At 41.6% G+C, this 27,819-nt stretch overlaps 3 protein-coding genes across 5 annotated transcripts in view; 1 reads left to right on the top strand and 2 right to left on the bottom strand.

The window, feature by feature from the left end:
* The window catches only part of fam222ba (family with sequence similarity 222 member Ba), a 42,655-nt gene extending 39,339 nt beyond the window's left edge, over positions 1–3,316 (top strand). For all 3 annotated transcript variants that reach the window (XM_055044000.1, XM_055044001.1, XM_055044002.1), the window contains one exon: positions 1,494–3,316. In XM_055044000.1, coding sequence (XP_054899975.1) covers positions 1,494–3,166 — 1,673 coding nt within the window. In that variant the 3' untranslated portion in view covers positions 3,167–3,316. The remainder of the gene's footprint in view (positions 1–1,493) is intronic.
* A 3,584-nt stretch (positions 3,317–6,900) lies between these two features.
* Positions 6,901–18,088, bottom strand: trpv1 (transient receptor potential cation channel, subfamily V, member 1). The gene is given in 18 exon segments (XM_055043465.1): positions 6,901–7,734; positions 7,822–7,943; positions 9,055–9,176; positions 9,248–9,576; positions 9,677–9,743; positions 9,817–9,982; positions 10,345–10,415; positions 10,507–10,599; positions 10,675–10,833; positions 10,911–10,992; positions 10,994–11,085; positions 11,246–11,541; positions 12,931–13,068; positions 13,206–13,358; positions 13,447–13,601; positions 13,748–13,872; positions 13,875–13,976; positions 18,010–18,088. Coding segments are annotated over 17 exon segments (2,340 nt in total). The 5' UTR covers positions 13,956–13,976; positions 18,010–18,088; the 3' UTR covers positions 6,901–7,645.
* A 1,977-nt stretch (positions 18,089–20,065) lies between these two features.
* Positions 20,066–27,176, bottom strand: LOC129368478 (transient receptor potential cation channel subfamily V member 1-like). The gene is made up of 15 exons (XM_055043466.1): positions 26,931–27,176; positions 26,630–26,784; positions 26,389–26,541; positions 26,115–26,252; positions 25,059–25,354; positions 24,756–24,932; positions 24,520–24,678; positions 24,352–24,444; positions 23,876–23,946; positions 23,368–23,533; positions 23,229–23,295; positions 22,820–23,151; positions 22,627–22,748; positions 21,637–21,758; positions 20,066–21,563 (listed from the first exon to the last, which is right to left on the bottom strand). The coding sequence occupies exons 1-15, from the start codon at positions 27,137–27,139 to the stop codon at positions 21,502–21,504; spliced, it is 2,322 nt and encodes a 773-aa protein (XP_054899441.1). The 5' UTR covers positions 27,140–27,176; the 3' UTR covers positions 20,066–21,501.
* Between the last annotated feature and the right edge of the window lie 643 nt (positions 27,177–27,819).

The following is a 27,819-nucleotide window of genomic DNA, read 5'->3' as shown; positions in this document are numbered from 1 at the left end:
TTCCTGGCCTGAATGTGTCAATTAGACCCCGGTAATAGCTTTTGACCTAAAAGCCACCAGCAACTGTACTTTACTGGATTTCACTGGAATCCGAATACGTCAGCTTTGATATTTTTTGCTGAGAAGAGGAAAAACCTCGACTTCATCTACATCTGGTGATCATGCTAATGGGAGCTGCTGGTTTTGAGAATACCTTTACACACGATTGCTTTCGAAAGTCCAGTGAAAACAGTTGCCCTTGAATGTCTCTGTGTTTTAATTCAATTTCAGTACAAATATGTACACATTTTTAACCATTTCCAAATCGTTGAAACGGGGGAATCGGGAAGCTTGTGGAAGAACATGCTTCAGCCAGATGAGGCCAAATTTGAAATTTTCTAGTAGAAATCTTCCTCTGCACATTGACTTGTGCGATGGTTCTATCCACATGAAGAAACGTGGAACAACCATCGCACAACCAGGAATTACGGACAATTTGGCAGGGCTTCCTGTCATCCTTAAGTCTTAAATTGACAAAGAAAAGTTTAGCTTAAATATGCCAATTACTGCTCTTAAACGTTGTGGCAGGACTATTTAATCTTGTATATTTTCATGTTTTGGTTTTTGTTTTCTGATGGGACTTTACTGTTTGTCGCACGCAGACATCTTCATTGCATCCTATGAATACAGGTGGTTGAGGCTACCAGTAGCTAGCTGCTAATACACTCCTGCTAGCTAGCTTTTTTTTTTTTTTTTTTCATCCATCATGGATAAGTACAAATTTATTGCCATTTTTTTGCCACTAGCTCACTTTCTGTCTAGCTGAAAACAAAATATGTTCAAATGAGGGGTAATAACAGTAAAAGAACAAAACCTCTTGGGATGTTTAAGTGTTGGCTAGAAGAAACAGCTTTGTCTTTTTAACAAGTTGTAATCCGTCAGAGGAGCATTTTTATATCTCGTTATGAAAAAGTTTGTTTCTCCATAAGATTTAAAACGTGTCTCGTTTAAACGAGAAACTAACAAGAAACTTTAGTTTAACGAGTTTTGCATCTCTTTTACAACGTGGAAATTTCTCGTTAGGAGATTCTACACATAAATTTATTACCATAAGGCTTGGTACATTCAGGGCAAACAAAAACAAAAATGTTTAAGCTTTGCAATATGAAGCTTAAGGCTGTAGAGAAACATTTGCAGTGCCGAGAGCCACAAACGTATTTGCTATGCATTGTTGTAATGCATATTTATAGTTTTTTTTTTCTGTCTTAAATTTCATTCAAGGTGATATTAAAAATTCTAAATAAAGGCTTACATTGGATTAGCTGAAACCTACAGATACCCTGGTTCATGTGATGTATCATTTATTATGTGGTTATCTTATATCTGTGGTTATAAGATGACAAAATGCGAAACAGATAAAAAAATTTCACTTACATTGAATTGTCCGTTTCATTTTGCCTCCCTCGTTTTCTTTTGCCTTCCTAACTCCGTCTATCCTGGTTCTCCTCCTCCAGGGGACACCACACAAAGGATGAGATCCACTCCGTTTCCATCCCCTGCAGAATTGGACGCATATGCTAAGAAGGTTGCCAACAACCCCCTTACCATCAAGATCTTTCCCAATAGTGTCAAAGTCCCCCAGCGCAACCACGTGCGCCGCACGGTCAACGGGCTGGACACGTCAGGCCAGCGCTACAGCCCTTACCCCCCCTCTCAGGCCAGTGCCAAGACAGGCCTCCTCGCCATCGTTAAGGCACCCTCAGTCAAAGGCGTCCTGAAAGATTTCGACGGTAGCCGGGCTCGCTTGCACTCTGAAGTCAGTATGAACCCTCCCACTGGACCCTATCAAGTGGCTTCAACCAGCACTTTAAACCACCACCCACCTCTGGCCAGCCTGCCCCGGCCCCAGCACAGCTTGACCCACCAACAGCAGGACCTGCCTCAGACTTTACACCTACCCCTTTCTCAGCCGCAGGCTCACACTCAGAGTCTTAGTCACCCTCCCCCTTTGGCCCTGCACCCTCAGGGGCCAAGCAGACTCCAGACTTTGACCCAGCACCCAGCCCTCGGCCACCCACAGGGCCCTCCCGCAGTCATGCTTCAGCAACAGCTGCCGCCCGGCCCGCAGGCGAGCAGGAAGCTGCCGGATGGCGACGCGCCACCTAACGTTACCGTCTCTACCTCAACCATTCCACTCTCGATGGCCGCCGGGCTGCACCAAGCCCGGCAGGCCGACCTGAGCACCATCGTGCATCAGCTCAACCAATTCTGCCAAGCGCGGGGCCAGGGCCCGGGGCCCAGCTCCATGTGCGAAGGCCAGATCACCAACCCCAGTCCCATCAGTCGCAACCTGCTCATCAGCGCGTGCTCCAGGGTCTCCATGCACAGCAACCCAACCACGCCTGGCTTTCCCCCACCCAACTGCATCATTGGCCCCCAAGAAAAAGCCACTGCTCCGATGGGAGCACACCCCCCGCCCAGTTTGGCCGGTTTGAACCACTTGCCTTCTAATCACGCTGACCCACATCATCTGCATCACCACATTCACCCCCAACCGAATCCGCTCCAACACACTGCCCAGCAGCAGAAGATGCGTTCCTGGAACCCCCACCATCTGACCCACGTCCCCCATATTCAGAACAGCATGACACACCTCTGCAAACAGCCTTCTAGGGATCCATCCTTCCAGTTCAAAGGTATGGGCTACCCCGGGGAGGTGCTAGGGGGTCAGCCGTACTCACTGAAGCCTCCGCTGGACCGGCCCACCCCTTCCCCACCTGTCAACAGCAACATGCCCGGCCCCATGGCCCACTACACCAACGGCCACTACTTCCAGTCCCACATCTGGAGCAGCAGCATCCTTCCCACGCCCAACAGTGACAGCTCGGGGTCTCAGGACGTAGCCATGCCATTCCACAACGCCGGCCCAGGAGGGTGTACCACGCTGGACTGTGGGCCCCCTGGGGCTCCCCATTACAGGCTCGCAACAAGCTCCACCACGTCCTCGTCCGGCCAGACTAATCTGATGCAAACTGCAGATTACTTGGGTGGGGACTTCCAGACGCCCTACTTCCGTGATCAGAATCTCGGGTTGATGGGCAAGATGCACAGACCCCCTCTGAGCAGGGTAGGTCCAGAGGTCGGAGATGGCAGAACCGCTCTCATCCAGCACCCAGGGTACAGATAAGCTATGGCCTTGTCTCCACAACCATTATCAAGCCCCTTTGTTTAGTCTTAAGAAAGGAATCACATGCATAAAACTCAACAGATAACCTAAAGGACATCAAGTATTAAAGAGGGTAAAATAATATATTTAATGCAGAACAATAGTTTTTTTTCTTCTTCTCTCCTTTTTTTTTTTTTTTTTTTTTTTTGTTTTGTTTCATCTTGCAAGTGATCAATTCCTTGATTTTTAGTTTTGCTTTTTTCCTGGCTCCACAGGTAGCTCCTGAAGAGAGAGTGTGTGTGTGGGTGTGTGTGTGTGTGTGTGTACACACTCGTAATCTCTACTTCTTCCTCGACCATACATTGAATTTCTGTGCCTGGATTTGAACAGATTCCCCGTTATTTCTACTTCAGATCCGTGACTTTTCTTATGCATGTAAGAAAGAAGTAAAAGCTATTGCTCACAGAAAAATGGCGTCATCAACTGATATTTTCAGGAGGGGGAGAGGGGTTTGTTTGTTTGTTTTGTTTGTTTTTCTTTTTTTTGTGATTTTACAGGACAATATCAGGAATTTTTTGGCTGCGACTGGTTTAGATTTCACTTTGGTGGTGATGCTGAAATTAAGTACAATCACTTCCATGCAGAGAAAAGGAGACTGGGGGTACAATAATTAGTAGGATACATGTCAGCAGAGGGTTTTGTTCTGTTAATTTATTTGTATAATAGGACTATTACAGATAAACTCCTTTCAGTTGGTAAAAGAAGCATGTAATCAGGTTGTTTGTACATTATGAAGATGAAGCAGGAGCAAATATGACAAAAAAAAAAAGCAATGCTCTGTTCTGCTTATAATGCTGCAGTGAATTCAGGTATTTTAAAAAATAAACTTTGTTGCTAGAGCCTCATTTGGCAACAAGATTCAGAAATACTAAGGGCAGAAAATAATGAAAACCGTTTCCCTCCTCTACCTTAAAATGGCCAAAGTCAGGTTGATGAAGACACACCAGTATGAAATTGTGCCATCACATCTTTGTCTACTTCTTAGACGTCTTGATTTTTTGTTTTTGTTTTGTTTTTTCTTTTCGTTTTTGTAACAAGATGTATTACTTGAATGTCGAGGCTCTTCGTTTTGCAGGTATCGAAAGGGATCCGTCGGCTTTGCGGACACTGAAGTTTGTTTCAATGCGATGCAGAATCTAAAGCCAAGGCGGAGCTTTCTGACCCGCCGCTCGGGTTACAGACCGAGTCGCACGCGAGTTGCTACTGATGCTGATGTGAAGTCTGCTCTAATAGACCAAATTGATCACTTGCAAGATCGTTCGGAGGGTAAACGAAACCGGCGTTTCGGTTCGACGTGAAAAACAGCAAATGCATTGTTTATTTTCTTGTACACTGGCTTACCTACTAGACTACTGTAACTTTTAATGATTGTGTGTGAATGTTGCCGGCGCAGTTAAAAGTGAGCGTTGGCATGTGTGCGCGCGCGCGTGTGTATATTACTACAATGACACCTATGTTTTGTTCACCTAACTCCCTAACAGCCCTTAAAAAGCCTTAAGTGTTTGGTCCTTGGACTTTCCTTTGACAATGAGCATGGTTTTAATAAAAAAAAACCCAAATAAAGAGAAGGAGGAAAAGGACATACAGAAACAGCAATTTATTGTTTTGTTTTTTTGCCTTTTTATTTGAATGAAGATTTTTTTATGTTTTTTCCCCATCGAGAGCAATTCCTTAGACTCCTTAAGGTTGGAAAGCAAGAAAAAGGAGGAATATTTTGTAATTATATATTTTTAGCAATGTGTAGTTACTGAGCTGTAACTTTTTTTTTTTCAGTTTCAAAGCTTCAGTTTGCAGTTGTGACTATTTATGATACTTGATTTGCTTGTTATTTAAATTTTATTTTCCTCTTTGGTTTCTTGTACTATTGCTGTGAAATGGAAGAAGGTCCATGAGCCTTTCTTTTGTGTCATTCTGTACGACAGATAAGAGGCAAGAGCGTGAGAGTTGTGCTACTCTTTTTGTAATATTGTAATAATAAAATAAAGTTCTAATTTATGCTTTGAAATGTGTCAGATCTGTCATTTGAACAATTTAGAGGATTTTATTCGCATTTGGGATTGTTGTTCCTCTCCTGACCCAATCTGTCTATCAAACAACCCACTGTTTAATTTTTTTTTTTTTTTTAATTATTTTTTTTTACATCCCCATTAACTTCACTGTGATTGTTTAGCCTGCATTGTGTGTCTTGCCACTACCGTCTGTATTTTTTTCAGAAGTTTTGTGTGATTGCAGGGCCGGCCCAAGGCTCTATGGGGCCCTTAGCGGAATCTGGTTTTGGGGCCATTTAGTTCTGCTAACAATGGACTGGCTGCAATCAGCAGTCCGATCATTAGATCATTCACATACCTCTATAAACTTACCATCTCTGGCAGAGCTGTTTACATTACATACATGTATAATAAGATGCATTTATTTGCCAACTGATTTATCGACCAGTTAATTTCTGGGCACCAATTTCCTTCATTTTGGGGGATCGTGATCAGCCGATACTTACATGTGAAGCTGATCTTATCCCCTGATCTTATCTTCGTCGGCAAAGGTTTAAAAATCAGCCTCTGTCCGTTTCTGCTCTGCAGTGAGAGGTTTGACTGACAGACCAGCCCACCAGGTCTGAACGTTTGCACTAAACAATATTCACCCCACTGTTGCCAACTCGCTGACTTTTTGCTATATTTGGTGACATTTAAGAGAAAAAAAAAAAGTCAATCAAAATCAGCAGGTCAAGCTCTTTAAAGATCGGTAACCAGGGATCGGCCAGAAAAGTGCAATCGGTGCAGCCCTACTTAAGATGGACACATATTAATGACATTTTTTGATTCAATACATTTCTCTTGAGCGTTACTCCAATAGCTAAAAATGTAATTTATACCAGGTGAGTCTTTCTCCCCTGAGAATGTGGACCGGTTCTGGACTGATTCTGAACCTGAAATGATTTTAACAGAAGTTTCACATAACTTAGAAGTTGATGTAAAAATAATGTTTTTAGCCACAAAATGTTTATAATCAGCATCAAACATGACCCCTACTAGAGTATGGAGCAGCTCGTCGATGCAGTCTGATGTAAAAACACTTGGCTAGATGATGTCAAACATTGACAAGTTTTAATTATCAAATGTTATCAAACACGGCACTTTGAAGCCAAAAATACCTCAGAAATGTGCAAAGCCAACCATGAGAATCAACTCATTTAGCTTCTGCCTCTTCCAGATTGAGCCATTTGTCCTGGGTGGTGAGAATAATGTTCAGAGAAACCATGAGGAAGCTTTCAAATCAAAGAACATGGCTGCCACAGGATGGTGAGCCTCTGATTCACTGTTGGTAGTACTGGGACAAAAAGGGGAGAATGATGAAGGATTCAACTTCACCTCAAATCAAAAGAAGATTGAAATTTTGAGACAGCTGGAAATGCATACAAGTCTGGTTCTGGAATGGATCAGGTAGGTTAACACTAAGCTTCTGGAGTGACCCAGACCAAAATAATGGACTAATCTCAAAAGCTGGCTGCATGGCAAGAGACCAACCAATTTAATTGAACTCTAACCTCAAAAAGAATAGTGATCATATATGAAGCCAAATGTTCTTTTGACGTCTCCACAAAATGCGTGTTTGTCAAACTCATATCTGTGTATTTTATCCTATTTGGATTAAATATTAAAATCTAACTGGGCGAAAAACAAAATGCTCAAATGCATCTCTTAAAAATCATCACCTTTTATTTGCGTAACACAAGAGAACTTTGACTAGATACGCAGAGCCACAGAAGGGACTGAACAAAAAGGTCTGGAGCACGTATAATTTGTAACTGTGTCAGCCGCTGCCGAAGGTGGCGATTGCTGCTCCGATTGCTGCGCTTTCATGCCCTTTATCCAGGCCTGCCTCTGCCTCAGAGCTCGGGGAAGTCGAGTAGACGGAGCAAGCTGTGAAATCTGCAGGCCTGATCTGACTGCAGTAGATTTAGCTTGTCTGGCTGTGATGAAAATGGGGCCTGTATAAAGGGCACACAGCAGGCGAGGCAGGATCAGCACCTTGGTGATCAGTAGAACGCCATGATGGATTTTAAGCCACGCCAGAGGCGCTGGAAGGTCGGGGCGCCTTTGCACCGCTCACGTTCAAAATCTGGCTCATCGACGTACACATCACAGGACGTTTTAATTAAAAATACAGCATTTCATCCAGGATTAAGCAAAACTTGTTACAGCATGCCTAAAGGTGATTTTTTTTTTTTTAACAGAGCCGTTGACGTCAAACACAGAAAGACCCCCGATATTTTCCTTGCTGCCGTTGACATTACTTGAATATTTCTTTTCAAATTGTATTTACAGCGCAAACACGGCAAGTCAGGGAACCAGTTCCAGCTTTTCTCTGCTCAACAACAATCTGTTTGAGTTGGACAGCCTTTGCTGCTTGTGTCGTTCAGGCTGAGCAACTGTGTTTAACTCTTCAGATGTACAGGGGGCTCATCTCGGTGGACTCCGGCGTCCGCCTCCTCCTCCAAGTGCCCTCCAAGAAAATGCCTCTCCAGCTCCTCCCTGTGGAACAACGAGGAAATATTACAACATTTGAATTTATTCACAGTCTCTGAGACTCTTTTTTGTTTGTTTGTTTTTTTAAACAACCTCTGTTAAATCCTTTGGTAGGGCTGTCCAGATCAGGCTGCTGGCTCCGATCACGGCATCCTGGATCCTCACTGATCTTAACCAGGTTGGTGTTCCATTTGTTCCAGTTCATCTCCTCGACCCTGAGGACACGGGGCGACGCGTGCTTCCATTACCTCCAGCTGTGCAACACCTGAGGTAGCTTTTAGTAGCTGGAATCCCTGTGAACTGTGCATCTGAACACTCAGCTGAATTTTCTGTTCATTACATGCAGCACTAAACCTTTGTCTCCGCTCTCTGATTAGTCCTTGCTGCTGCTCAGAAGACGAGTCAGTAGTATCAGGAGTTTTGCTTCACAGCGTAAGAAACGTTCGAAAAAAGATTAATACAGTAGAAACCAGACGCACAATTATATTTAGCCAAACGTGACCAGTTCAGTCCTCCAGGTTAAATATTACTGCTTTGAACCCACTCTCTTTTTACTTTACTTTAACATATCATTTACTTAAAAATCGAACCTATTGAAGAGTCATTCAGTATGTTAAATCAACAAATAACTGATTTTAGAGGTAATTAAGGCGACGAGGCCCTTGTATTTCTGAAGAGTCAAACATGACTGCTCAGCTGGAATGATATAAGCTGCCTGGATTGATCATAAGAAAACCGATGACTTAATGTCAGAACCCGGAAAACCACCACCGAGGTCATTTTTAAGCCAATTGTGTAAATCTTCCTCAAATGTAGAATAAACTAAGCCAGTGCTCTGTCTCCGATGCTGATCTGCACAGACCAGATTACATATAAACTAAGAAATGGGGCAACTATCAGTCACTTCCTCCACATAGATGACATCAAGCTGTACGCTAAGAGTGAGCAGGACACGCTACTGGCTAGATGTATTAAACTGATGCACTGGAAGAATCCTCTCCCACTCTCACGTTCTCATTGGATAATAGATGCCCTTTCGTTCAGGAAACTGGAAAACATTAGGCGTACTCTCAAAGGCTCTCAAATCACATTTCCAAGAATCTGGTCACCATTTCTGGACCATGTTATGTCTTTGACACTCGATTAGTGGTGCTGCATTGAGTGGTGCTGCCCTTACTTCCCAGTTGTAATGGCATACTCCCATTATCTAAGTCTTATAACTATTTTAGTATCACAGAATACATTAAGCCATTAGTATAAGTACAAACCCAGGTTTCACAGCCCTTTGTGTGTTTGAGTAGCTGAAATAAACATAAAGAGGCCGACCTGAAACACCTTCGACGATCGTCTCCAAAAGCGGTGCCGAGTTTTCTCTCCACCCCAGAGCGAAAACTGTTCTTCAGACAGCAGGGTATCCGCCTCTCCATCTCCAGGATTGTGAGAGCCCTCTGGGGACGACAGCAACCCATTTAATCACTGCTCTCTTCAATAAATGACGAAAGGAACGCCAGTCACTCACCTGCAGCCTCCAAATGCTGGCGCTCTCCATGGTGATCTTTTCCACTGTGCGGCTCATTAGGGCGATGAGCATGTTGAGGAGCAGGATGTAGGTGAGAATGATGTAGAGGATAAGGAGGACGTAGAAGACCTCCATGTACTGGTAATCCTGGGTGAACTCCATGTCGCCCATGCCGATGGTGAACTTGAAGAGCTGCAGGGTTGTGTAGGAGATGTTTCTGTAGCTGGGCGTGAAACACTCTGTGTCGGGTTTGGAGGTAGTAAAAAATCCTTGCCTCCCTTGTCCTGTTCTGTTTTCAGGAGGAGGTTGTATGAGCAGTGTGACCACGGCTGTAACGGGACAAAATGTAATTTCATGTCAAACAGGGGTGAAAATACTGACAAGCCTGGAGTTGTTAGCTCTCAACTTACTCAGGATAAGATAAAATACCTGCAGAGAATCCAAAGAGGAAAACAATGTAAACAAAAAGGAAGCGCAGGATGTCGCTGAGGATCATCTGCAAAGAAATCAGGTATTAGACGGCAAACTGTCCAGTGCAATGTAAGTTTGCGGCTCATTGATATCGCTACCTTCTGTATCATGACACTGTAGATGCCCATGTGTTTGTCGCCCCTGGAGTAGTACAGCACGTTCACCCAGCTGAGAGCCAGACAGATCACCAGGAAGCCCAGGTACTCCTGCCTCCCTGCCCAGTACAGAGCAGTGGCGACCAGGAACAGTAAACCCTGAGTGAAGCTAACAGCAGCATGGATGTTAGACTGACGCAAGCATGTGACCCAAGTTTACTTGTAGTCTTTGCAGAAATAGTCATATCTAGTGAATTGTTTCAAATATTGACTTGTTACAACCACAAACTTGTGACAAAACCAAACAATTTGTTTGGATTTTATATGATAAAACAATACAGATAGATATATAACTGTGTGTAGTAAGAAAGTTTTAAGAACAATGAGGTCATTCTCTCAGGGGAAGAGTGTGTACTTGCCTCATTTTCAGTTATTTTGGTTTGGAAACATTCCAGTAAAATCCTCTAAATGTCAGCGAGTTTGTGTGTTAGACACTGCAGAAATACAATAATAGTGGAAAACGTTACTCACAAGAGAATCTCATAATATCCATCAATCAGCAGTGTCTGCAGCTTTGGCCTCTTCCTCTTCATTTCTATAATCTGGGGATTTTTAAATCATAGAGGATTTACTAAACCTAAACTGCCACAAGGTGGCAACATAAACCACTGGGTGAAAATGTGTCTCACATACCCCAATGATAAAGAAATAGCAGTTTGCTAGTAAAGTCATCAGCTGGCCTAAAACATACAGGTAATCCAAGGCGTCCTCAGGGATAAACGGAAGCTGTGGGACACAGAGGAGACATTAATTCAGGGCGTCTCCAGTAGGCTCCTTTATTCACCGTTTAAATCTGTTTACCTGTGTTGCATCTTTTTTATTGTAGGCTACAACAGTGAAGATGATCAGATACACAAGGTAGACCAGGAAGTTGAAAAAAAACATTCCACCTCCAAACTTCTTCCACTTATCCTCCAGGAGGCAGCTGAGCGGCTCCTTCTCCAGCATCTCGTGGCGGTTCTGAGAAGAGACACGACCTTGTGACCTTGATGACAGCGTAAGGTTTCTCCGAGTTTGTCTGCAAAGCTGGGACTCACGGGAATTTCACTGCCATAGACTAGAATGTCCAGAACAGAGTTGTTCTCGTATGAGTCCACAGAGGACAGGTCGTACAGAACTGTGGACGGGTCCGTAAACCCACTCGGTGAATTTACGGGACAAGTGCTTGAAGTGATTCTCCTGGAATTCCCTTTGCAGGATGTGAGAAAATACCTGCAGACAAATGTAAAAGGAAATTATAAACACTGTGACAGTTCAGACTCACCTGGTGAGAGACAACCAGGTGAGTTGTCTCTAACCAGATATAGTCATAACTGAGGGCTCCAAAGATATTAGTCTTTTTTTTTTAAAGTTACTCTGGGTTTGTGTTTACCCCAATCTTGCCATTCTTGGCAGCCAGTTTGAGAGGTGTGAGTCCATTGTTGTTCTCTCTCTCCTCCAGCTTTATCTTGGGATGCAGTCGGGCAGTGGTCTTTAGGATAAGATCATAAATGGCCGTTATGAATTCTGTGTTCTCCTTCGAGTTATCGGCCACCAACACCAGGGCGTGCAACACTGTGTTGCCATGAGAGTCTGCCATCTTGGCGTCCGCTGGATACTCATTCTCCAATAAGTAGCTCACGATGTCAGGCTGGTTTGTGCAGGCTGCTAGAGACAGGGGCAGCTCACCTATGGTGGAACAATTCAACAGCGTGAATCACAGCCTATGCTGTGCTTCCTTTACAAACACAGGATGCCAGAAAACTGAGCTTTTGCCATCATGTCTGTCCTACGGGCTGATTATTGCATAAGTATGAAAAACACAACTTCAGAACTCCTATATTAGCCATTGTAATCCAAACAGTAGGTGTGATGTCAATGTTGCGCACACTGATTTTGCAATGACAATATTTTGTCAGTCATTTGAGAAATTAAATGTAAATATGTCAAAATTCTCGTGATGGTGTAGAAATTATTTCCAGCCAGTGTGGAGTGGAGAAAATGTAAGCAAAATCACACTTGTGCAGCTAACTACTATTATGTGTTAGCTAGCAAGCTATATTTCGCTTGCGAGCTGAATATTGAGTTTGAAACTAAATATTTAGCTAGCGAGCTGAATATTTAGCTCACTGTAGATCAGCTATTAGCAAGCACTGAGCTTCAAGCTAAATATTTACCCGCGAGGTAGCGGCTAAAATTTTGAGCTAATATAAACGTTCACGTGCCGATAGCCGGAAGTGGACAATAAAAATAAAAGCTGAGTTTTGTGAACTCCTGCTGATGATTAATGTTGACGTTCGTAGAAATTAAAACTGCTCGTACTTCGTTTTGAGATGATTTATACAACGAAAAATAGATAGAGAAAATAAGCGATGACGAAGAGGAGACAGGAAGTAATTCAGTCTCGTCAGCGACAGAGGTTGGTATTTTTATTATATCAACATATCGCATAAACAGGTGCTACTAATTTAGCTAGCTAACTAAATGTTATTGTTTTCAACGGTGACATTTATAAATGAATGATTACAATGGTGAAGATATGAGTTTGAAAAATGAGACGTCAGCCATATTGTCAGCACAAAACATTACTACTTATTAGAAAATGTGAAAGAAGAATAGGTGTGTCACTTTATACTTGGCCAAAGACATATTCGACAAGTTTAAAAGATTTAAATGGTACAAAGTGCAAATAACGGTTGGCGAGAAATTATGATTCCCAGGAACATTTCTAATAAATGTTCTGGATATTCTAGCACGTGTGAAAATAAAACTCTTTCAAATCACCATAGAGATTTTTAGGTAATGAATATGTTTTAGTTGTTTATTTTGATGACTTAAAGTTGATTTGGAATAGATTTTGCCAACGCCTGTCTTAATGAAACTGTTTCCAGCAGTGTGAAATCGCCCAGCATGACTTAATGCCCACCAATAAGACACTTAGGATAGTTTTGTGGCTCAATCCTTGTGTTACATTTGTTACATAGAAACTAGGTTTGGTCAGAACTGCTTGTGTTTCTTAGGTAAATCTGTAACCTTTGTCAGAAGAAAATCAGCGTCCTATGAGAAATTTTTTTTTACCAAAGTAGAAGTTGGGACCATCATGAGGCTGAAAAAACTTCCCACAGGCCTTGGCGTGAACATCGGCACCTTTGCTAACAAGCAGCTTTACATAAGACATACTTCTCCTCTCAATGGCGATATGAAGAGCAGTCTGACCTATAATAAACAAAGCAAAACATATATTTTATTATTTTGTTATTGTTGTTTAAAAAAAGACATTATTTAAAAACAGTGGAACATGAAAATAGAGAGCAGACTGTCAAGTTTAAGCGTTTCTTCAGAAGAAAGTTGACCTTTATAGTAGCTATCTGTGAAGGCGGAGTTCAGAAACTCTTTTATGTCGCCGATCCTCTCTGAAACTTTGACCAGCTCCTCTATGGTTTCGTTTTTGCCATCTTTGAGGTGCAGTAGAGCTTTCATCAGGGCGGTTTTACCGTAAGACTGATCTGTAGATGTGACCACATGTTGGGGGAGTCAGAACACAGATCTGCAGAGTGGGACACCTGCTGGGTCATGTCTACCTTACACACTTACACAGAGAGTCAGAGAGTTTCTTCATGTTCTGATGCAAGTACTGGTACAGGCCGTCCAGTTTGCTGACGTCTCTGCTGCCCACTGCTTCAAACAGACGCTCAATGTTGAAAGTGGAGCTGTCTCTCTTTGGCTGTGATGCCTCACCTCGAATCCCTCTGCAAACAAAAGTTGTTGCATATCTCAGGCAGTTTTTTAGTCCATTGTAATCAGTAATAAGTGGCTTGACAGCTCACAGTACCCCTGTGGTAATGTAATGGTAAATTAAGAGAGAATCACTTTATGACTGTGTGCTGAGACTCACTTGTCAAAGTTGAGATTGAATCGGATCTGAGGCTTGACCGGCTCCATTTCCTCCTGGTAGTCGGTGTCCATGGGGGCCTTAGGAGCCTCCTTGCTCAAACCTAAAGCAGAAGCCAAGCCATCCTCTTTGGTGCCTTTTGCTTCCGTTTCTCCTCCTCCGTTCTGTCGTCCGCCTCCAGGTGGAAATCAGAAATCTCTGATTTCCTCATCTTTACGTAAAACTCTGGTATCTGGAATGAGACAAGAGTTTTAACATTCAGTTGGTCTTAAAGGGAGCAGTAGTGTAATCATTTTTGGGTAAATAACTCCTGAGTATTATGATGTATACCATGATGTCGTTTCTTGACTACTGTAGTGTTTTAACAATAGCTTTCTGGTTAGAAAGCTAACTACTCTTGGCCTGTGTAGTTCAATTACCAGTTGGATGTAGTTTTGAGACAGAACAAATCCAGGTTAACTCAGATGGTTGTAGATTGGGGTTCCCCAAGGCTGATGTCTCAGTCCCCTTGCTTTATTTAACAAGATTATAACAAATATTAACTAGGCTGCAGTTAGAACCATATAATTCTGCTGTCATGATAATGGGAATGAATAGGATTAAACTCAAAGAGGTTATTAATAGGGGCACACCAATAAATCGGCCCAGATTTTTCTTTATTTTGAGATTGATGATTGTTCAATATTGGGTGTGAAGCCGCTCTTATCCACCGATCTTATCTGCTTCGTCAAAGGTCTAAAAATCAACTGTGGAGAATTTATCTGTTCTCCATGCTGAGGTCTTGATGTATGAGGTTGAAGAAGAGTCAGTTGAGTTGAATTTATGAATTCTGTTTATTAATACCAAAGTACAGCTGGTCCATTTCTCATGCTATTTTAAGGCGTTAGGACAAAATGGCAACAAGCAACACTTGGTAACTTCCTTTGTTAGCCTTTCTAAGCTGTGTCCTAAAGAAGGCACAGCATCATATCCTTTAACTGTAGCTTTGAGGGGGTTTCCTAACATGTCAATTCTTTTAGCTTTGGCTTTGCAACTGGCTAAAAGAGATAGAGGAAAAACAGAATTATTTAATCTCATCACAACCGGGAAGGTTTGACTGACAGATCTGCCCATTGGGTCATGTCTGCAGGTTTGCAATAGTCACCCCACTGTTGACAACCCTGCTGCGACTTTCTTGCTACATGTAGCAACATTTCAGACGAAAAAAAATAGTATCATTCAAAATTGGAATCAGCAGGTCAGGCTTTTTGAAGATCGTAATCGGCGGATGGCCAGAAAACTGCAATCTGTTCACCCTAGTCATTTAGGATTTTTTAAAGCTGAAATGCATCTCCCGCTGAAATTGTCAATCCTTTCCAATTTCTTGACATCTTAATCTAAGCCCATCATTTAGTGCTTTAAAAAGAAATCCAGTCATTTGCCATTACTTTAGCGAAGAGACGTCTCCATTTCTTGCTGCAACCATCATGATAGAAAAGTAAATGCACAGATAATCTTTTCTCTTACCTCCTTTCGGGGAAGCACTTAGGAAATGTTGGTTCCTTAACTTCACGCTTTAAAGACACTGTTCACTCCGCTGCCATCAAATTCAAAGAGAGGCTCTTAGATAATCTTAATGCTTCATTTAAATGGATGGTAGCTGATTTATTTATATGTTGTGTTATAGGTGTAAAAAAAAAAGAAAAAATCCTCGCAATAAATTTTGCTTTCATTTCATAACATTTCCTACAGATGAGGGGGATCTTTGACCACTGCTCTTTGCAAAATCTCTCCAGATGGTCTAGACCTCTGCATCTTCTCTTCTTCTATCCAAACTTCAGCTCACCTCACTCAGTTTCTTCAGTTATTGACGGTGGTTACAACTGTGGCCAGGAAGGGTGAGCCAAAGCCAGGTTTCTTCTCTTGCTGAAGAAACTTCAGAGGCTATATTGCCATATAGATCTTTGTTTTATGACGAATCCTTCTGTATAAAATTATCTCTATAAGTTTCCTCTCCAGAATAAACCCAGCTTTCTTTTGTCAAGTTCCTCCGGTGCTCCTCCCCCGACAAATGATGGCAGCCCATACTTCGCTCTCAATAACAGACCTCTTCTATGTTCACGGCGTCTTACTGTAAACTTAGAAAGACCTAAACTTCTTTAAGAAGTGCAGCCCGCTCTGCCCCTTAATGTAGGTTTCACTGTAGTGGTATTTACACCCCTCCATCAACTTCACTTCTCATACCATGAAGAAACAGTGTTTACTGCCAATACAAAACTTGATCTAAGTCACATCAGTTCCAGTTGAACCCCCATTAGATCCTGACAAACTTCACATTTTGAATATGGCAGATCTTTCTTCAAAAAGGCTTTTTAATCTCAATGAGACATCTTTCTTTCCAGAATAAATAATGGATATGATTTGTGATGGAAAAGGCCTTTTTTTTCCTGGTGTCATTTGGGAGGAAGATTGTTTTTATATGTTTTGGAGGCATTGCGATTTTGGAAACTGTCTGATTTCTCATGTCTTCATGTCTTTCTGACTATCCAAAGCGGCATTATTTGTCACTGTTCCAGATATTTGAACCCTCTGCCACAACTGTAAATATGGGTGAGCTTATTTTTCTGTGGCATTTTCTTGATTGAACAAACTGCCACATTTGGATGGCATGTTCTCTTGTCTTTCCCATTTATCTTTCCCACAAAAAAGGAATTGATAACTGACTAAAAGTTAATTAAAAATTCAAAACTCTGATCTATGTAGATGGTAAAGTGCACCTTGAAAAATGCTTGAGTTGCATTTGTTAATCTGAATTTCTATCAACTGAAAAATATTAAAGGGGAATTTGTTTCATCACTAAATAAATGTGGACGAATTAACGGCTTGATATTTTAACTCTGTATGTCCATTAATTTATTGTAAGTTTTTTTTTAGCATGTCTATAACAGTAATTAATTGCTTGAAATCTCAAGACATTTCAATCACATTTGGACATGTAACCCTTCTCTCTACTAGATCGTTTACATGGCAGACCAGTTTCCTGTAACCAATGAGGAACAGACCACTGAGTACATTCAAATCCAGAGCGAATCATGTTTACCACAAAGTTTCACATCTCTGGCCTTTAAATACACTCTCGTTTCTATCGGACATGTGATTTTTTCTTCCTAGTGACAAACAAAGCTGCTTATTTAGAAGATTTCCACACGCACCACCTGATCTGAGAACCATTTGCTTCTCCGGGGTCAAATCGAATTCCTCAACGACAGATTTTACCAAAGAATCGATTCAACAAACACAAGATGTGAGATATTCTCCCAGAGTTCAGTTCATCGCCATAAATCAGACCGCTCAGGAAGCCAGGGGAGGTCACAGACATCACTGGCGGCTCCTTGTTCTCCTTTCCAAGAATAATGGGAAATCACACGTTTGGCTCCCGCACCGCATGATTATTACACATCAGCACAGCAACAAAAAAAGAAGAAGAAAACCGAAGTAGGTTCGTTTTATTTTAACCCTGTCTGATTTGTGAAACCATCCAATCGTGCCACAAATATAAGGAAAACATTTTTCCATAAACATTTTTTTTGTGGTTGGGAGTCTGTGCAAGAGCATGCTCCGCGTGTCTGAATTTTCTGTAATGTTAGAGGATGTATTGATTCCTGCAGCTCTGAAACATGAGATAAGTTCTGCAAAAGCACAAAATAACATTGGAAGCGAATAAACATCTCATGAAAACAATACGTCACCATCCCTGCAGCACTCCCATAACCTCTAAAGACAATTTAAAGATTGTTCTTTTATAAATGTTACAATGGAAAGAAATGTGTAACCTAACTCACCAGAATAGTCCTGATGGTCGTGTTTAGTAAACTAAAGAAAACTCAGACGTTCGCCTTCCGGCTGAGATCAGGGCGTGTAAATCCTGCATCATAAGATGTTCACTTAACAAGAAGGCTGTAAAAGGAAAGGAGAGCCTGAGTGGGTGACCCAGCCCACACCAGATCCCGCGCATTACCGAGGCTCAGAGTGCTTAAAAGGCTCCTGCACTGACCATCAGTCCTTCCAACAACACAGTGCATCACATCAGCAGGACTCGACATGTATGTGCCGCTCAGACTGCAGGCGAAATTGACTTAATGATGACTTCAGCAGTTTCCTCCTGCGTAAAAAGCTTCTGCTTAGCAAACTGAAAAATCTCCATCAATGATACTTTCAAATATATTGAAAGTTAAGGATCCTCATATTTTTAAAATAACTAAATACAAATCCTAAGAGACACTTACTTGACCTTCAGGGTCCGAGGATGTTTGTCTGGTTTTCTGGCATTTGAGGCGCCGTTCTTGTCTTGTTCTTGTTAGTTGATAAAGTCGCTGCAGAGCTTCCTGTGTGGAACTCTTTGCGCTTTCATTTCAGTTTTCAGTTTGTGTGTGTGTGTGTGTGTGTGTGTGTGTGTGTGTGTGTGTGTGTGTGTGTGTGTGTGTGTGTGTGTGTGTGTTGTCAAAGCTGCTCTGGTCCTGTGACTCTTTGTGGTTTGACAGCGTCTGCCAGCCAGCGTCACTTAGGTTTGTCTTCATGAGTAATGTTGACTTCCCTTTGTTGAATGGTTAAATGGTGCACAAAGCTTATAGGAAGCATAAGATGGTGCAACTACTGTCTCACTTCCAAACAAACTACCCAAGATCTTTTGTCTGTGGGTCTGTACACATTCGGTGGAGTTGATTGATATTGAGACCAAATCGACTGATGACCAATCAGTCACCTCTTTAACCTTTCCACATTTAGTTAGAGATATAAGCTTCAATGTGTTTTCATTCAAATTTTATGTGTTTATCAAGATCAGAGCAGTTGCGGAGAGGCGTACCTTAATTCTGGTGGAGCTTCGGTGATCTACCGATCTTTTACTAGAAGAGAACCTGCATGGACAAAATTCATAGGGGACACAGTAGCAACGTGAAACAAGGTGCTCTGGTCAAAAGAGAATAAGATTATACGTTGCATTCAGCACATCGTCCTGAACACACCAACTCAGAAGAAAAATACCAAACTCTAAAAACAGAATCTGTGGTAACTCATGACTTCAATATTTCCACAATCAACTTAAAGAGAAAATTACCTGATGGAGAATGGTGCTCACTGTTTAAAAAATATCGCTGATGGTTTCTGGTGAAACGGTTACATTGAAAAAAATATTGAGATGAAGATATTGGATATTTATCCAATCCTAGCCTTGATTACAAATATAAGTTTGAAGTCATAAGACAGAAACAATGAGAGTTAAATACAGTCATTTTTAATTTAATCATTCATTATAGTCTGAAAGATCACAAACAACAGAATCCAAAACTGAACATTCACCTGGGCAGCAGGGGCTCCATATTGCCTTAATTAAAATATGCAGTGAGAATAAGGAGAAGACGGAGACATCCTGGTCATTTTCAGCCTGACTGAGAATCGGCTAATAGTTGCTTCTTCCAATGTTTGGCCAGTGGATGTGAAATATGCTAAAAACAAAACCGGAACAGGAGCCACACCAGAAGGTCACCGACAGCAGCAGCTAGTAAACTGTGCAGCTGTTGAGCAAGCTTGGATGCAGGTGCATGGATGACAATATACTTAATGCTGGCTTTGAACTCCTCATATTTTATACGATATTACAATATTTTCATATTGCTTGCATATGAAAATGCTTGAAAATTGCAAAGATGTATGCAGATGATACACCCAAAAGACTCCTCAGCAGACTATTCTGCCTTTACATTTTTATTTATCCAGTGGACCTTGGATTTGTATAAACATAGTCGTAAAATTATTCCACTGAGTTATTTATAGAGATTGAAAACGTGATGATAAACTCTTACCTACTATTTTTGCTTTCTTCAGTTTGAAATTGCTGATTGAAAGATGTTGGTTTTAGACTTTTATATTTACCTTCAATCTGAAACAAATCCAAATCGAATTTTTGTTCCCCTCTTCGTTACAAATTTTGTGTCAGAGAGTGAAACCAATGAAGCACATGGCAGACCTGGATGGAGGATCGCTGCTCTGTTAAATGTGCAGATCAAATGTAAATAATTTGTTTTCACTTTGAAAACAAACTGGGATGACCCCATGGCAAAATGATCAGCATTACAATGACTCCACAGTGTCCATTAGAGTTGTTCTGCTTCCATGTTGTTGGAATCCATTATGGTTAATTCGGCTATAAAGTTGGGCTGTTTTGTTCATAAATTCTCAGACTTGATTAGAAATACTCGTGTCAGTGATCATTACTGGTGGTGTGACGAGTTTCTGAACTAATTCCTTCACAAGATTCAAGAGATGCTGCAGTTGGTACCCCAATTAAATTAAATAATCATTTTATTAATTCAACAAATAATAAATGATCAATTACAGTTATTAATCATCACATAAACCAAACAGCAATTCAAGTTCTGCCTTTCAGGGTGTTGAATGGCGACTGTTGCCCCGTGTCTTTCCCCTCTCTCATGACCCATGATCCTATCTCTGACCAGTACCACAGAGCTGACCAAACCTTAAACAGTATATTGGTGGTAGCAGCATGCTGTGGGGAAGTATGACTCAAGCTGAGGAGAGTCAGGAGGTGCGAAGTCAGCTGGCATGGGGCGAAGGTCAGCTGCTTTCACAAAACAAAATTATGACGCTGCGTATTGGAAAATATCATTCAATACATTAAGCAACATATTTCCATGTATGAGATTTTGCATCTACATTTTCCAATATATCGCAATATAACCACAAGTCATACATGTGAATATAATATATTCAAAAATGCATTAGAATATATTACAATATACTTGCAGTAACACATTGGTAAATACAATTTTTTTTATTTTATTTTAAGCTTCTTTTGTGCTCAAAGGTAATGAGGAGACTGTCATGCATTCATCAGATCAGCTTTGTTGGACTTCAGACAGCTGATGGCAGAAAGGTACTCTAGTGGACACAAATATTTACTTGGTGATTTAAAATGCATATGCATGAAGATAACGATGCATTACTGGCGATAATGATGAACTGACTTCCTGTTCCACCTGGACTCATGTCTCTGCTCCCTCTCATCACACCTGCAACCCGTCAGCTAATCAGCCCTGGTCTTTTGGTCCATCATTCAGCCTCCCAACACTGAAACGCGTCTGTTGTCACTCCTGGCTGCTTGCTCCCCTCACTTCACCGCTATAGCCTGCTGTCTTTTTGCACTTGGTTTTGTTTTGTTCTGTGTTTCCAGTATTTTTGTAACATTACACTTAAGCAACAACATACTGCTTTGAACAAATAGATACATTTGTTTGGTGTGTATCTTCGTCTTGTGTTGGCTTCAGGTAGATTCTTATGTACGTAGGTGTTAAAATAGATTTCTGTCAGTCAGCCAGTGGGCGAGGCAGCCAGTGGCATGTACATGTGGCATGTACGGCTTTGTTTGCCTGTAATAAGCACAGAGTGCAATTTCAACCTTTTTTGTGCTGCGAAAACCACAAACCCATGGTGCCTCAAGTGATCATTTCATTGTGTGCCTTCAGTTTGATCACTCAAGTTTCTTTTTTGTTTTTGTTTTTTCTTGCATATAGTCAATACAACACAATAAACAAACACTTCCAAGTCAGTTAGGGAATCAGTTAAAGTTCTTCTGTTTTACACAACAATATGTTTGAGTTGGGAAAACCGTGTTGATCAAGCCAAGCAGCCATGTTTAACTTCTTCTTCCTCTTGTTCTCCTTCTTCTTCTTCAGATATACAGGACGAGAGCTCATCTAAGTTTACTGAGGCATCCGCCTCCTCATCATTGTGCTGTCCTTAAAAAAGCCTCTCCAGCTTCTTCCTGTGGAAAAAACAAGGCACTAGTACAAGATCTGAATATATTCAGTATTGGACAAAAGAAAAGCTTTTCAAACCTATGTTAAATTCTCTGGAAGGGCTCTCCAAATCAGGCTGCTGGCTCAGATCACAGCATCCCGGATCCTCACTGATGTTGACCAGGTCGGTGTTCCATTTGTTCCAGTTTATTTCCTCAACCCTGAGGAGACAAAGCAAAACATGCTTCCATTGCCTCCAGCTGTGCAACACATGAGGCAGCTCTAAATAGCTTGAAACCCTGTGTACATTATTTTCCTCACTAATACTAGGGTTTCCCAGGCTTTACTTGTGCCCCCACCAGGTTAACCCTCAATATAATATACAAACTTTTGATTTTCAAGAGATTAAAACTAAAATATGTAACCTTTCTAAAATGTTTCTTACATATTTATTATACTATGCTATTGCAATCTGCGTAATTGCCCCGCTCTTGGTGAAAAAACAACAAATCACAGCCTTGAGGAAGGTCTTAGTGCTATCAATCACGTTTGTGTATGTGCTGCTTAATATAATAATATGCAATATAACACAATGACATATTCCAGCTTTGACAAATAGATTTCTCATATATTCCCTATCTCATTATTGTGGTATTCAGCAAATAGAAATCCTAATCAGATTTTAGTGACGCTCTTCTACTGGATTAAAGTGAAACGATGCATTAATGGTGATATCGACCTTCATTATAACAGCTATATTGAGCATTCACACTTTGACCAAAGGTTTGGCAATAAGTTTTAAACAATAAATAAAAATAATGAATATTAAAAAATCACCAATGGGAGCTGTCTTTCTAGCACTGTCGGCTCGCAGCATCAGTGCTAGAAACACTAGCTGGGTTTCTAACCCCTAGAAATTTATCCACGAAGGACAGATAAATGGAGTGAATTGATAAATATATTTAATCATTTAATCCAATTGGATGGTGGATGGCAAAGAATCAGGTTTTACCAATCTCAAAAGTATAAACCCAGGTTTCACAGCCCTTTGTGTGTTTGAGTAGCTGAAATAAACATAAAGAGGCCGACCTGAAACACCTTCGACGATCGTCTCCAAAAGCGGTGCCGAGTTTCCTCTCCACCCCAGAGCGAAAACTGTTCTTCAGACAGCAGGGTATCCGCTTCTCCATGTCCAGGATTGTGAGAGCCCTCTGGGGACGACAGCAACCCATTTAATCACTGCTCTCTTCAATAAATGACGAAAGGAACGCCAGTCACTCACCTGCAGCCTCCAAATGCCAGCGCTCTCCTTCCTGGTCTTTTTCACAGTGTTGTTCATTAGGGCTATGAGCAGGTTGAGCAGCAGGATGTAGGAAAGAACAATGTAGCCAATAAGGAGGAGGTAGAAGACCTCCAGGTCCTCGTGATTCTGCATGAACTCGATGTCGCCCATGCCGATGGTGAACTTGAAGAGCTGCAGGATGATATGAGCGACGCCTTTGTAGCGAGTTGTGACACATTTTGATAAATCAGTTGTGGGTTTATCAGAAAGACTTGGATTCCCTTGTTCTGTTTGGTTTTTGGGTGCAGGTTCCTTAAGCAGTGTGACTAGGGCTGTAGCAAGAGACAAATACATGTGAGACAAGCCTAGAGTAGTCAACTCTCTATTTACTGGAGCTGAGATAAAATACCTGCTGAAAATCCCAAGAGGAAAACGATGTAAACAAAAAAGAAGCGCAGGATATCGCTGACTATCATCTGCAAAGAAATCAGAAGTTAGATGGGAAATAATCCACTTCAACGTCAGTCACAGCTGAGTGGAACCCCTACCATCTGTATCATGACACTGTAGATGCCCATGTGTTTGTCGCCCCTGGAGTAGTACAGTATGTTCACCCAGCTGAGAGCCAGACAGATCACCAGGAAGCCCAGGTACTCCTGCCTCCCCGCCAAGAACAGAGCAGTGGCGACCAGGAACAGTAAACCCTGAGTGAAGCTAACAGCAGCATGGATGTTAGACTGATGCAAGCATGTGACCCAAGTTTACTTGTAGTCACTACAGTCTGCAGAAATAGTCATATCTAGTGAGCTGTTTCAAACATTGACTTGTTACAACTACAAACTTATGTCTTGACTCGGTAATTTGTATCACAAAATAATACATGGTAGTGTATAATTGTGCATAGGGAGACACTTTTAAGAATTATAATCTGTTAAGTTTTGGTTTAAAACCCAACACCCAGTAAAGTCCTCAAAATGTCACAGTGTTTCCATGTTAGACAATCTGACACGTAGACATTAAATCTGTAACAATATAATAGTAGAAAACGTTACTCACAAGAGAATCTCATAATATCCATCAATCAGTAGTGTCTGCAGCTTCGGCCTCTTCCTCGTCATGCCCACAATCTGGGATTATGACAATATAGAAAAAGAAGTTTAACTCTTTTTCATTTGGGCCATAACAAGGTCACAGATGTCCTCGAAGGGCCGGTTGTGGCCGAACGTATTGATAAGACTACCCATTGACAAACTAATGAATAGTTATCTCTCGATCCATGATATTAAATGTCTTTTCACATTGGTGCAATTTGGTAGTATACAGACAAAGATGTTTTGATGTAATTGATAAAATACATTTCTACTCATCTTCATGCTGTTTTTTGAAGGTCTTTTTAATGAAGCTATGTTCAAAGCTATGGCGGGTCAAATTTGGCTCCCAGGCCTTTGGTTTGACACTTGTTGTAGAGGTTTTACTAAACTTAAACTTATACTGTACTAGGTAGCGATATAAACCAAATGTGTCTCACATACCCCAATGACAAAGAAATAGCAGTTTGCTAGTAAAGTCATCAGCTGTCCTAAAACATACAGGTAACCCCAGGCGTCCTCAGGGATAAACGGAAGCTGTGGGACAAACAGGAGACATTAGTTCAGGGCGTCTCCAGTAGACTCCGTTAATCACCGTTTAAATCTGTTTACCTGTGTTGCATCTTTTTTATTGTAGGCTACAACAGTGAAGATGATCAGGTACACAAGGTAGACCAGGAAGTTGAAAAAAAACATTCCACCTCCAAACTTCTTCCACTTATCCTCCAGGAGGCAGCTGAGCGGCTCCTTCTCCAGCATCTCGTGGCGGTTCTGAGAAGAGACACGACCTTGTGACCTTGATGACAGCGTAAGGTTTCTCCGAGTTTGTCTGCAAAGCTGGGACTCACGGGAATTTCACTGCCATAGACTAGAATGTCCAGAACAGAGTTGTTCTCGTATGAGTCCACAGAGGACAGGTCGTACAGAGAACTGTGGACGGGTCCGTAAACCCACTCGGTGAATTTACGGGACAAGTGCTTGAAGTGATTCTCCTGGAATTCCCTTTGCAGGATGTGAGAAAATACCTGCAGACAAATGTAAAAGGAAATTATAAACAGACTGTGACAGTTCAGACTCACCTGGTGAGAGACAACCAGGTGAGTTGTCTCTAACCAGATATAGTCACAACTGAGGGCTCCAACCATATTCACCCCAATCTTGCCATTCTTGGCAGCCAGTTTGAGAGGTGTGAGTCTATCGTTGTTCTCTCTCTCCTCCAGCTTTATCTTGGGATGCAGTCGGGCAGTGGTCTTTAGGATAAGATCATAAATGGCCGTTATGAATTCTGTGTTCTCCTTCGAGTTATCGGCCACCAACACCAGGGCGTGCAACACTGTGTTGCCGTGAGAGTCTGCCATCTTGGCGTCCGCTGGATACTCATTCTCCATCAAATAGCTCACGATGTCAGGCTGGTTTGTGCAGGCTGCTAGAGACAGGGGCAGCTCACCTATGGTGGAACAATTCAACAGCGTGAATCACAGCATATGCTTTGCTGCCTCTGAGATTAATGGTGGTTGAGGCATTATACTGAGAGTGTGTTACACGGCCACTGTTACTGGTGAATTTCACAAAGGAATTGGGAAAATAAAGTGGAGCTTCCTTCAAATCTGTCAACTTTACCTCATATTGCCGGAAAGATGATTGACACACATTGGTGTTCCATCAACATAATAATCTCAAACATGCATCAAAACTGGTGTTGCACTGGATAAAGCATTCCAACAGATTCACATGTGGTATAACAGTCAACTTTTACCTCAGGTGTTAAAAACCTGAGGCATAACCCAACATTAGGTGGCGCTATTATAGAGCGTAATTAGTTTGGTAAATACCAGCCCTGTATCCTTCAACTGTTGATAGACGTTTACTTGTTGATGGTGTGGACTGGAGGTTTTCGATTTTATCTATTTGCTAACGCTAATAAACTTACCGAAAATTGTCTGTAAACAATCGTCCACTGTGAACTGACAAGAGCCTAATCAAATGAGGCGACTGTTAACTTTAACTCAACTCAACAATTCTAAAGCAGCGCAGATAATTGACGTTGTCATTCACAACTTCTCTTGCTATTCGCCGATTGGCCCGGTAAAAAACTACTGGAGACAATCCAAGTCAAAGGGAGAAAGCCCAAACTTTCGCCAGAAGCAATAACCTTTTTCAAGACGAATTACACAGGTCAGAACCAAACCTTCTCCCCACAAACTTACCAAAGTAGAAGTTGGGACCACGATGAGGCTGAAAAAACTTCCCACAGGCCTTGGCGTGAACATCTGCACCTTTGCTAACAAGCAGCTTTACATAAGACATACTTCTCCTCTCAATGGCGATATGTAGAGCAGTCTGACCTATAATAAACAAAACAAAACATATATTTTATCATTTTGTTATTGTTGTTAAAAAAAGACATTATTTAAAAACAGTGGAACATGAAAATAGAGAGCAGACTGTCAAGTTTAAGCGTTTCTTCAGAAGAAAGTTGACCTTTATAGTAGCTATCTGTGAAGGCGGAGTTCACAAACTCTTTTATGTCGCCGATCCTCTCTGAAACTTTGACCAGCTCCTCTATGGTTTCGTTTTTGCCATCTTTGAGGTGCAGCAGAGCTTTCATCAGGGCGGTTTTACCGTAAGACTGATCTGTAGATGTGATCGCATGTTGGTGGAGTCAGAACACAGATCTGCAGAGTGGGACACCTGCTGGGTCATGTCTACCTTACACACTTACACAGAGAGTCAGAGAGTTTCTTCATGTTCTGATGCAAGTACTGGTACAGGCCGTCCAGTTTGCTGACGTCTCTGCTGCCCACTGCTTCAAACAGACGCTCAATGTTGAAAGTGGAGCTGTCTCTCTTTGGCTGTGATGCCTCACCTCGAATCCCTCTGCAAATAAAAGTTGTTGCATATCTCAGGCAGTTTTTTAGTCCATTGTAATCAGTAATAAGTGGCTTGACAGCTCACAGTACCCCTGTGGTAATGTAATGGTAAATTAAGACAGAATCACTTTATGACTGTGTGCTGAGACTCACTTGTCAAAGTTGAGATTGAATCGGATCTGAGGCTTGACCGGCTCCATTTCCTCCTGGTAGTCGGTGTCCATCGGGGCTTTAGGAGCCTCCTTGCTCAAACCTAAAGCAGAAGCCAAGCCATCCTTCTTTGGTGCCTTTTGCTTCCGTTTCTCCTCCTCCGTTCTGTCGTCCGCCTCCAGGTGGAAATCAGAAATCTCTGATTTCCTCATCTTTACGTAAAACTCTGGTATCTGGAATGAGACAAGAGTTTTAACATTCAGTTGGTCTCAAAGGGAGCAGTAGTGTAATCATTTTTGGGTAAATAACTCCTGAGTATTATGATGTATACCATGATGTCGTTTCTTGACTACTGTAGTGTTTTAACAATAGCTTTCTGGTTAGAAAGCTAACTACTCTTGGCCTGTGTAGTTCAATTACCAGTTGGATGTAGTTTTGAGACAGAACAAATCCAGGTTAACTCAGATGGTTGTAGATTGGGGTTACCCAAGGCTGATGATTTGTAGTGAGTAAATTTACTCACTACAAATATTAATTGGTCTTTAGTTAGACCCATATAATTTTGGTGTCATGACAATGAGACCGTCTACTTTAGTCAATCACTTGGCTTTGAATGTGATTATACTCAAAAAGGTTATTAAGGATTTTTAACAGCTAAAAATGCAGCATGATTTCATAAACAGATTTTCAAATGAAACTTTAAACCCCTTTAAATTTCTTTTTTATCTTAACCTAATCCAATCGTATGGTATCTGCACAGAAATCATGCTATGAAAGAGGGTTCATCACTGGACTCAAATTCAAGAGATTACTGGAGGTCAGGAATCAAACCCAAGACAGCTTCGTCAAGGAACATGACCTCTATGCCATATATGGTGCATACGCTCTACTA

Source organism: Poeciliopsis prolifica, unplaced genomic scaffold, assembly GCF_027474105.1.
Source record: "Poeciliopsis prolifica strain line A6 unplaced genomic scaffold, Auburn_PproV2 SCAFFOLD019, whole genome shotgun sequence".
NCBI lineage: Eukaryota > Metazoa > Chordata > Actinopteri > Cyprinodontiformes > Poeciliidae > Poeciliopsis > Poeciliopsis prolifica.
This window is presented reverse-complemented; position numbering and strand designations above follow the sequence as displayed.